The 12,211-nt window shown below is 41.0% G+C and overlaps 1 protein-coding gene across 1 annotated transcript in view; it reads left to right on the top strand.

Moving 5' to 3' along the window:
- Window positions 1-12,211, top strand: part of LOC143737618 (neural-cadherin) — a 394,396-nt gene that overhangs the window by 214,842 nt on the left and 167,343 nt on the right. The window contains exons 7-8 of the mRNA XM_077229313.1: window positions 5,096-5,238; window positions 9,254-9,426. Coding sequence (XP_077085428.1) covers window positions 5,096-5,238; window positions 9,254-9,426 — 316 coding nt within the window. The remainder of the gene's footprint in view (window positions 1-5,095; window positions 5,239-9,253; window positions 9,427-12,211) is intronic.

Here is a 12,211-nt window from a genome sequence, read left to right as displayed (position 1 = left end):
CTGTGCTGGACGGGACCAGCGGTGAAGGCTCTGTGCTGGACGGGACCAGCGGTGAAGGCTCTGTGCTGGACGGGACCAGCGGTGAAGGCTCTGGCTGGAAGTGGCTGACATGAAGCTCTGGCTGGACGTGGCTGACGTGAAGCTCTGGCTGGACGTGGCTGACGTGAAGCTCTGGCCGGACGTGGTTGACGTGAAGCTCTGGCCGGACGTGGCTGACTTGAAGCTCAGGCATGTCGTGGTGAAGCTCAGGCATGTCGTGGTGACCGGAGAGATCGGGGAGCTCCCTCGGGTCGACCTCCTTAGCCCCCAGCCGGTAACACATCTTAATCGCCTCATCACCCAGAGAGCAGGAGGCAGCGAGGGGAACAAACCCCCAGGTGTACTGGAACAGATCAAGGCTTTTCAGAGCCAAGGCCGCGATCTGTCCAGCGAACTCCCGGTCTAGCCTGTGTAGATCAGGCGAGATCCGTGCTGCTGGATTCATATTTATGGTCGGTCGTTCTGTTACGATGTGGTAGAAATGAAGCGGAGAGTGAATCCAAATGCAAGCACTTTAATAATCCAACAAACAGGTAATCCAGGGTAAACTCAGAACTAGGAACAAGGTACTCAGACTACAAGCAACATTAAACAACGACCGACAAAACACAACTGAAGCACAGGGGTTTAAATACACAGGCAAACAAGATAACAAGGGGGCGGGGCTAATTAGAAACACCTGGAGAGACTAATAAACAAGAAAAACTACAAAGGACTACAAAACATGGCACAGGACAGGAAATAACAAAAGTCAACACAAGACAAGGAAAACATAAGACAGGAATCGTGACATGTATGATGTGTTTTTACCCTGAAATGTTTAATTTCGAGAGAGACCCGGCGCGTGCAGCAAGGGAGACTTAATAAACTGGCTAAAAAGAGATCCAGCGCGAGAGAGAGGTAAAGAAAAACGCATGTTTTTAATGTATGTTGCTTTGGACTATTTTCTTTTTGTACTGTTTTAATTGTTTAATTTATCTGCAATTTCTTTGGCAATACAAATTTAAATTGTCGCAAGAATAAGATTCTGTGTTTCTTATTTTGCATCGCAAAGGAAACTCTAAACTGGATGCAGCTGTTTTAAATTAAAAAAAACTGTCCCGACACTTTATTTACACCTTGAAATATTTGATGCGGTTTCAAACTTAAGTAATTTTAGTGTTTTTTTACACAATAATTTAGCAGACTAAAGACAAGCTTTTTCATTTTCATTTTCTGACGCTGGCAATCTTCCTTTATCAGTTTTGTTGTCTGTGCAGCGGCTCTACAGAAATGTAGCAAATTTAGTTTGTAATTTGCCATTGCTAATTAAACAAAACGTTTGACTTTAAATAAATAAACAGTCAATAAACTCGCTAATAAGCAGTTAAGCATCAAGAACGGTAAAACATTTACACTGTCGGCCAACATTGGTTAACAGCATGTATGCTACAATGAATTTCGATCTCATGTCGCTTGAAGCTCCAAGAGTCTCATGTCCTTGCGTTGACCACTGAGCTACCGTCAGAACACTGTTTGATCACTGTCTTATGCTCTTACAAAGCCTCATTGATGTAGTTTAATATGTTTCTATTGCAATGTTTTAAGTTTTCATTATTTATTCAATTTAATCCCAGTAATTTCAGTATTGTGATTATGAATTATTTTAACTACGTTTCACGTGAATTCATCTGCTACCAGCTTTCAAACGCTCTGAATGAGCCGCGGCGCGGCGGCAGATTACGCAATAGAGAGAATAAACGGATACTATTCAAAGTCTGTGATTTTAGCGCCTCTTAGTGGTAAAAGGCAGCAAATACACCCCAAATTTTACCCCCGCGGCAGAACGGCGGCGGTAAAAGTGTTATTCTGGTTGTCCACCTACTGTATTGGTATTCACAGCCATGCACACAAGCAACAGTTGTTGTTGGGGTTTTTTTTGCACAAGAAGCTCAAGACTCATTCCTGAACCAACTGAATTCAGAACACATTGTCAATCTGTCATCAGGGCAGTTGACCTTTAGCTGCTCCGATGGACCATCAATGTCCCTCTCAGATCAAAAGGAAATGTCTCTTTGACAATGACTTTGTCTCAACGTGCAGCCCATGTGACTTAAATGAAATCTTTGCAACTGAATAACAACAAATGGTGTTTGGGAGTATGGAAGTATATTGCAGTCTGTCAGTACTGTCTCTGTCTTTTCAAACGAGAGCATGCTGTGCAGATGTGGAGGAACTGTTTGTCTTGTCGCCACGAGGTGCTGTTCCATTGACAGCATTGTTTCATATGTGATGAAGTGTGAGCGTGGTTTTGGCAAGAAAGGCTTAGCATGAAATGTGTTGGCTTTGTCTGCTAACAGCCCCTTGAGCAAGCTGGTTCAACTGTTTCTTTTTTGGAGGGAAATCTATTATTGAAAATAGGAGGGGTGGTCTTACTAACTCCCACTCGTTCTTTGTTATACTCACTAAATAATAATGGATTGTGTGTAACAATAAAAATTGTCCATGTGTGAGCATGGGTCTGTATTTTGTTTGTGTGTGTGTTTACTGCTGGAGGCCAGATATTTGAGTCTCTAAAACAGTGACAGAGCTGTCTGCCTCTTCAGGTCATTCTCATCTAAAAGGCTCTTGCTGTTACAAGCTTCATTACGACGAGCCATTTCCCTTGAGCTTCTTCAGCCTTGCTGGTCTACTTAAACACAATTCAAACATAACTTTCTATTCGAGCACACTGCTTCTGATCACTTTAACTTGATTTGAATCATTTTCTCACATGCATAGATAATGTGTAGCATATTGTAGAGGTCAGTAGTGAACATATGCATATCCTTTTTTTTTCTCAGAGGGAATAACTTCTGATCATATTTACCAGATATGACATTTCACAGTAGGAAAGGCTGTTTCTCCATATGCGTACTTAAGCAATCTTGCGCCCTTGTGTTCTCGTACTATCATCATCAACCATCGAAGTTAAATTCCAATACAAGAACACAAGCACAGAGGATGCTTGAAAGTACCCGGATGTGTTCTTGATATCGAGGATGCATTGAATGCAGACTTGAGAGAATCGAATCGTTTGAAATCCCAGAAGACTGTGCGGGCGGTCAACGTACGGAATTCTGTAAGCTTTAAAAGTCTTGTTCTCACTTAAAAGATTCCCGCCGCAAGCTCTCAAATTTACTGTATGACGAAATGAAATTTAACATTTGTCCTTTTGTTTTGCTTAATTTTAATAAAGTGATAAAGACATGAAGAATGCCTGCAGTATTTTTTTTTTTTGGCATGTTGAAAAGAAACTTAAAGGAGAACTCCGGGCAATTTTTAAGTTAATCTTGATCGTTAGACCTTTGTGAGTACTGACTATAGAAAAAAAAACGAACCGGATTGGTGCTTGCTACGCGGAGCTGTGACTGCGAATGCCCAGAGCTCCCACCCAGCTAAAACGGCAGCTATGGGGGCATGGACATAAAGAGCGTTTTTGAACCTCTTAATAGACACAAAATGCAATTAAAATGTCTGTCCAACATGAACAGGGACCCTACATGTGAACAAGATGCGTTTAGCAACTTAGCCATTGTTTCAACTCACCTAAATAGTCTTTTAGACGGCAAGCTGTAGTCTCGCGCTGCAGTCCCGTGCTGTAGCCGGAAAAGGTAAACAAATTTCCAGGTGGGAGGAGCGTTGATCATGTGTGACGAGTTATGATCAGAGTTGCTTACAAGTGAAGAAGAAATGGTTCGTGTTTGTGCCTTTCCGAATTGTGGCAACAGAATGCGAAAATATTAGAGCTTAAATTTTCATCGTCTTCCTTTCCATGACCTCGAGATTCTGCAGTTGTAGCTATAGTTGTACTTCAACTTGATGTGTAAACTCCCGTAGAAGTACTACGCGCTAAAGATTACCGCATTTGCAGTGAACACTTTGACAAGGATGACTACACACACTCAACACAGCGGGGCCGTTTGAAGAAAAATGCCATTCCATGTACGAAGACTCGTCGCACATGATCAACGCTCCTCCCACCTGGACATTGTTTACCTTTTCCGGCTACAGCAAGGGACTGCAGCGCGAGACTACAGCTTGCCGTCTAAAAGACTATTTAGGTGAGTTGAAACAATGTCTAAGTTGCTAAACGCTTCTTGTCCATATGTAGGGTCCCTGTTCATGTTGGACAGACATTTTAATTGCATTTTGTGTCTGTTAAGAGGCTCGAAAACGCTCTTTATGTCCATGCCCCCATAGCTGCCGTTTTAGCTGAGGGGGAGCTCTGGGCATTCGCAGTCGCAGCTCCGAGTAGCAAGCACCAATCCGGTTCGTTTTTTTTCTATAGTCAGTACTCACAAAGGTCTAACGATCAAGATTAACCTACAAATTGCCCGGAGTTCTCCTTTAACATTGACAAAGCATAGGTAACATTAAATGTACATGCTTATTTTCACAAAGACACGTGGTAAAATAAAATTATATAAAATAATATGAAAATAATGTCTACAATAATATGAAAGAAATGTTTTAATAGGTTATGACATTTGTTTGTGATGTTATGTTGTATTTATTGTGCATGGTCTCTAATTATAATATGCTGTTGAGCAACAAGATCGCAGCATCTCTCAATTCTCACAAGGATGCATTCTGTGTCCTCACATCCTTCCCCGTTCCTTCCTTCAAGGTAGGCTGGCAAGATCGGTCTCCACGAGAATGCAAGTCCATTCTTTAAGTTCTTAAAATTTAGAAACAGCCAGTTTTGCTGCTAAAAACAATTCAAAACAATAACAATGGCGTAGCTTGATGACGCTGTGATGTTAGATTTTGCTTGTGACTTTTTTCTATCCATACCAACCATACCAACTACATTTGTTGTCTACTAGTACCCTGCTTTCAATCCTAATAGTCAACAAATCCTTGGGAAACATGTATAATGATGGTCACAAGCATGATTACTTGCAGCAGTATTGTAGGTTGCCTCCCTGTACACAACAACCATGTCTCATTCGGAATTGCTATTGCATTCATTAAACATAGAGACCTTAATGTGTTTGTTTGGTTGTAATGACTACATGGTATTGTTGTGTTTTAGGTATCGGACCTTTGTCTCCGAGGACGCAGGGCCCAACACCCTGATCGCAACAGTGCTGGCCAAGGACCCAGATGGAGATGGGATCACATACAAAATTACAGCAGGCAATGAGGAGGGCAACTTTGTCATCGACAGCCAGAAAGGTGAGACATAATTTACAAATTTGTTTGTAGCTTTTGATCTCTCTGATGGCCATTTCATGCTTTGTGAACTTTCACTAAGGAACACTCCAGTAGAAAAGCCTTAATTCAGTGGTTTCTTTCAAACTCTTTACATTACATTACATTACATTGCATCATATTGTACACTAGTAGTTTAACTATTATTATTAATTAATAATTACATGTACTTCCACGCTAGGATGATCACAGCAAGGCAGCTTTTCAAACAAAAGTGTTTTTCCTTCTTTTAACTTAGACATAATTTAGATACCTAAGAAGTCTTTTATGTTTATTTAATGTATGGGCTTTTTCATGGCTTTATTGGAGAGGACAGTAGAAAGAGACATGAGAGTGGTACAGGCCATACTCAGACTCGTGTTGGACTTAGTTTTTTTCCTACTAGGACGCAAGCACACGTCCACTGCTGCACAAACACTCTGATAACAAAACAAGGCTTTTATTTTTTGTAGAATGAACAGTATAGTGAGGATATAAATGTAGAAGTGATGTGAAAGTAGTTGGGATGGGGTTTCACATCACATAAGATGTGAGTATATGTGTTAACCATTCTCGACTGTAAAAAGATGACTGTAATCTGAGGGATGCTTACGGTTTATTGAAGACACCATGATTGCTGTGAACATCTGGTAAAGAGTGAAATCCAGAATGACAGTGAGTGCGAGTGAAATCAACAGCAACATCTGTTTGAACAGTCAAGTATAGTGAGATTTTAGATCCTCCATAACTTAAAGTACTTAATAGTGAGCCAAACGTACAGACTTTACTGAAAGGTTTGTACAGATCAGACACTTTGTGTCCCTTGATGATTACAGAGCTTTTCCCTGGGCATTGGCACATTTATATGAACTAATATGAAAATGTAATGTTTGTTTATCTCCCGCAGTTCTGAAGAAATTTAGTAATGACTCAGTAAATATAATATTTTTTGTCAACTAAATACAAATTATTTTACTCCTCAAAGTAACAGCATTTTCTAAACAGCTCACGACTTAATTGCAACACACACCTCAACATTGAAAGAGCTAGACATGTTTTGATGGATTGCATTTTGATTGAAGAAGATCGGTCCTAAGATACGGACTTCACTGGTGCTTATCACAAAATATGTTTGCTGCTTACATTCACAGTGCTTCAATTTAGTGCTCCATTCAGGTGATTCAAACATGCACCGCTTCATAGGAAGCACCGCACTTCCTTGAAGAGTGTCTCTGTTGAGCCCCTTCCCTGCATGTTTTCTCCATTCTCTCCTCTAAAGATCAAAGCGTTCCTTTATTGCCCCTTCTGCGGCTCGTCAGATCTCCGTCTCTTCTGAAATTCCCTCTATCATTCATTAGAGCCTCTCCCCCATTAGGTTGTTTTTGTTGGGGCGAAGCAGGGCCTTAGACACTTGGTGCTTGTTGTTAATTTACTGTAACTCATAGAGGAATGCGCTCAGGTTGATTTAATACCCCTTTAAGGATTCAAACAGCAAAGTCAATAAGATGATCAGGCCTTTTGTATTAAAGACATAAATACAAAGACCGCATCCAGTCCATGAAGGATACCGGCACGGCAGCAGAGTGTTTACACTGATAATCAGCCAAATCATCGGCAACACACGGCACCTGTCAAGCGTTTTTATTTTCCTTTGTTATTTGTAGTGTTTTGATTTTTCCTTTGTTCTTTGTTCTGCTAAAAGGCCCGGTGTTAAACAAGGTTCCATCCTCCTAATGCCTGGCAATGGAGAAATGCATTTCAAAAAAAGAAATGACTGCCAGAAAAGATATTTGGCTGACAGGCCGTTAAACTTGTACAAAAGCTGATAATTTGTGTAATTAAGGATGCTCTGAATGTGTCCAGAAATCCATAAAAAGAGAATACACAATGTGTTTTTTTAATTTTTTTATATGTGATTATACATACAAACATACTGTCACTTAGGTTGGTATATTTAGTTACCTAATCAAAAAAGGTGGAATTAGTAGAAATTGCAATACTTTCAAATTAAAAATAAAAGATCCGCACTCACTTTTGTCTTCTTAATGAATGATTTATGTATTTGCTAGAAACTGCAGTGATTTTTATGTGTTGGTATGTGTTTTGAGTATTGCTAAAATGTAGGTAAAGGTACGTTTTTCCAATGAGCCTGTGTTTTTTTTTTACGTATGCATTCGAAAAAGTTATTTTAGACTGGCTAATGTAGGTTAAGGTGTTCAAACAAGAGTTTAATTTACTTTTAATATATTTTTTATTATTTTCAGAGTGCAAAAAATGTCCACATGTTGGGTATGTGGTTTGCTCTAGATCGCAGTGGGCATGACAGTGATGTAAACTGGCGTAAAGAGCGGGCCAGTGGCATGCTCCTCACTCTCATGTATGGAGACACTTGCTTGTCATGCCCCTGGAGAAACATCTTTTCTCTGTTTGATGTGCACTGATATGTGCTGGCTGCCTCTTCCATCTGTGTCCTGTTCTAGACTCCTGCAGTGTACTACATACTAATCGTAATAGACACTTCCAGCTCTAGGACAGAAAAATCACACGTGGATCATTACTGAAATTTCTGTTGCTTAAGCCGCCAGTTTGTCAATATTTATAATCCTGGCTCAAGCACTTCGTTTAATTCTGTGTATATCTCTGTAGAAAAATAACTGGCGGTGATGCATACTGTGGTAATGCCTCAGTATGATTTGAAACATTGGTTTGGAAAAACGTTAGTAGAGACTCAACAGATTAGCCTGTGGCTCTCATAGCCTGCAGTTGATACAACTGTCGAGAGAATAGAGTTTGAACCTGTGACAAGACTCCTCATGGCGCACGAACACACACACACACACACACACACACACACACACACACACACACACACACACACACACACACACACACACACACACACACACACACACACACACAAACACAAACACACACACACACAGAGGGAGAGACGTAACTCAAAGGGTTTGTATTCAGATATAGCTCTGAAGATCTGTTAAGCACAGCCTTACACACACACACCCACACACACACACACACTTTCTCTCTCTCTCTCTCTCTCTCTCTCTCTCTCTCTCTCTCTCTCTCTCTCTCTCTCTCTCTCTCTCCTCTCTCTCTCTCTCATTCATTTCAGCCCCCACTAACATTTGGATGGAGAGGTAGTGAGGCTAGGGGTGTTCAGATTGAATTAGAATTGATTACATGTTCTTTTTCCCCTGAGTTGTGCCACAAAAGGACTAGTGTTGTGCATTAGAATCAATTCAAGAAACTAGGGTATGTGATTTCTCTCTTGCCAATTCTGTGTCAGTTGATGTGCTGGTTTCTTTAATGTCCCTTTGCTGGTAGCTGAAGATAGCAGTCATCTAGCTCTTCAGATTATGAATGCAGAGCTGAATGCAGCAGAGTCTAATGCGCTCTCCTGAAAGAGATGGCGCTGCATGGTGTACCGCAGAGGGTCACGTAGGAGCTGACACCGGCTGTCTCCGAAGATAAGACACAACGTATGAAGCATAACGGTTTCCCTGGCACATTCACAACAACACATACATTCATCCATAAAAACATACAATATATACAGGAATTTTGCATAGTACAAACCTCAGGAATGGCTAATATACTCTTCATTGCCTTAAAGGTCAGATACAGCCTATCTGCATTATGAATGAGCGCTCAATGATTAGTCTTAATGGGTCCATGTATATTCATAAATTTTCATGGCATTTACGTGATTTTACTTCACATACTGTATAAAACGAGAGTCAATATTAGCTTGTGAAATGTAGCATTGTATGCAAAGAAGGCTGCTCAGATCTGGCATACCAGACTCTAATAAACGTTCTATCTATTCAGATGAAATGGTATTAATACTACGTCGAACTAACGAGGAATCAATTGCTAATTCAGTGGAGGCACTGAGGTTGAATGCGGTTTGAGTGGGATTTAGATGAGGGTAATGGCCAATTAAATGTTGCTATAAATATTTGACTGTCACCCCACACAGGATTGATCCGTCTCCGCTCCAGCCCATCTCCTAGACTTCAGGGAGTAAAGTACATCCTGAACGTAACAGCAACAGATGATAACGCCTCCGGTGGGCCGCAGTCACTCTCCACCATTGCCCAAGTCATTGTTGGAGTTGACGATGTAAACAACAATAAGCCTGTGTTTGAAAAGGTACAGTGCATATTAATAATCTATTTGTTGTATACATGTCTGTATATTATTCCTATGCATTTCTGTTTATTCACCAATTATCAAATTACCCTGCCATCCGTCCGTCATCACACAAAGTTTTAAGTTACATTGGAATAATATGTTAGCAATTACTATACTTAAAAGATATACTGAAAAGATAATTCATTCATACAGCATTATTTTTTCATGTAGATATATGTGTCTTGTATATTTATATACAAAATCTTCATTCATTCTAATGATACAAATAATATATAAATAAAAAAGCTATCATATATACACACACACACATAAAACACAGGGCCTAAAATTAACACTCAACAAGTGCAAGTAAAAATCGCTGTTGGCAAGTAAATAAAATGGTGTCAATCGCCAGTTGGCCAGTAACATTTTTATGAATTCTAACAATGCAATGTTATGAGCCCATGACTGTGAACAAACGTGAATGGCGCTCGGGATAGTTGACGGGCGAGCGCTGCATCGTCACTAAAGTTTAAGTTAAAGTTAAAGCCTTGCCAATTTAAAAATTCAAGTGCAAGACGATGCAAAAGGGAACTCAATCCGTTACTCGTACCCTGTGTGGAAAGTCATGTGTGCACACATCCGAAGTGCACACTCAGAAAGCTGTGCAAATAATGAATAGAGCTCTCTTTTACATTATCTTGCACTTGAACCGTCAAATTCACACAAAATTATGTCAAAAATACCTGCCCCCGCAAGTATCCTAGTAAATATAGTCGGTTATGGCTTAAGTGAATGTAAACAGTAGACAGTAGAAAGACAACACGTGTAACAGTATCAGTACATTGGATCTGCACATTAGTGTTAAATCTTGTCCTTATAATCCTGCTGCTGTCTGTGTTTTTAATGTTAATCAAACAACAGAAGACATTGAAATGATGAACTAACTGCTCTTGACTGAATATATGTTGTATCTTCAATAAAGATTAAATAATGTTGATACAGTTAAGACTATCCTGTGATAAGACTAGCTGTGGTTTCAAAAATTGATATTGATATCTAAAACACTGATATCTAAAACGATTTGTTCACTGATATCTGGTGTTATAACTGCTTGTTTTTGCTAAATCAGTTTCATTTCATAGCTGGTAAATTTTCTTAAGTCACCAGCCATTGGCAGGTATGGCAAATAATTTATTTTTAGGCCCTGCATAGAATAGCTGTCTTCTTTTTGAACAACCTTTGCATCATGAACCCAACTATGGCACCTTCAAATGCTGTCTCTCCTTGTCTGTAAGTATTGAAACAGAGTTTTTGTCTGTTTTCCCTCTCTTGCATATTCACTCTATGTATTGTGTGCCTCTTTACTTTTCTCTCCATTTTATCCCCTCCCCCTTTTTTTCTTTTTCCTCATGAGATATTATTAGTAGGGCAACATGGGCTGCTGCTCGATCAGCTGAAGACTGTTTTAATTAAGTGTTTGAAATATGCGCTGAATCATTATGGGTCTGCTTGCTTCTTGATGTCTCCAGTAAATATGGGTTGAGTGCAAAACTGGAGATATTTAGAGGATATTTAATCTCCCCAGGCTGCACAGTGAGGTGAGGAGATGCTTGGCCGTGGGCCGATGTTTAGTACTTAAAAACGTCTCGGTTACGTATGTAACCCTAGTTCCCTGATAGGGAACGAGACGCTGCGTCAAACGCTGCGGGAACGCCCCTGCGTTGTGCGTCATGAAGCACGTATGGAATCAGCCCAATGGAGAGATGAAACGTCATAGGCGGGTGACGTCATCGACCAGGAAACTATAAAGCACCCCAAAAACACAAGCGCATTAGCTTCTGATAGGCTTGAAGGAAGCGCTAACGGGAGTGCCGGGAGTATGGCGGAGCGACGCAGCGTCTCGTTCCCTATCAGGGAACTAGGGTTACATACGTAACCGAGACGTTCCCTTTCAAGGGAACTTCGAGCTGCGTCAAACGCTGCGGGAACGCGAATACCCACGTCGCCATAGGACCAAATGACCGTCATGTGAGACTAGCGCACAGAGGACGAGAGCACCTGTGCCCCAGGGGTAGAGCTTAAGTCTAGGTCATAGAACTTAATAAAAGTATGCGGTGAAGACCATCCAGCCGCATCACAAACATCACTCAGGGAAACCCCCGACAAAAGAGCTTTAGAAGCAGCCATACTCCTGGTAGAGTGAGCTCGGACAACCAAAGGTGAAGGCTGGCCAGCCGACTCATAAGCAAGTGAGATAGCCTCAACCACCCACTTGCTCATTCTCTGTTTAGACGCCGGACACCCTTTCCTGGGTGGCCCGAAACATACAAAAAGTTGTTCTGATTTCCTCCACAGGGCAGCTCTGTGGACATAAGCGTCTAATGCCCTAACAGGGCAGAGTGAATTAAGTTTCTCCTGGTCCGATGACATAAATGGAGGAGGACAGAAAGCCTGCAGAACCGTAGGTCTAACAATATTAGTAGGAACCTTAGGAACGTAACCTGGTCTAGGATGCAGAAAAGCTTTAACCATGCCAGGTGCAAATTCCAGGCACGAGGGTGAAACCGACAGAGCCTGCAAATCTCCGATTCTTTTTAGTGAAGAGATAGCAAGCAAAAAGATAGTCTTAAAAGTGAGAAACTTCTCGGGAACTTCTTCGATAGGTTCAAAAGGAGCTAGGGAAAGACCTTCTAATACAATGGCCAGATCCCAAGTCGGCACCCTCGTACGAACTGCTGGCCTCAGCCTCAAAGTGCCACGGAGGAAACGAGTTATAAGCGGGTGTCTCCCAAGAGAAACT

The sequence above is a fragment of the Siphateles boraxobius genome, unplaced genomic scaffold, assembly GCF_051911475.1.
Source record: "Siphateles boraxobius isolate OS27281-9 unplaced genomic scaffold, OSU_SipBor_1 130, whole genome shotgun sequence".
Classification (NCBI taxonomy): Eukaryota; Metazoa; Chordata; class Actinopteri; order Cypriniformes; family Leuciscidae; genus Siphateles; species Siphateles boraxobius.
Note: the sequence above shows the minus strand (reverse complement) of the source record. Positions and strands in the feature narration are given on the sequence as shown.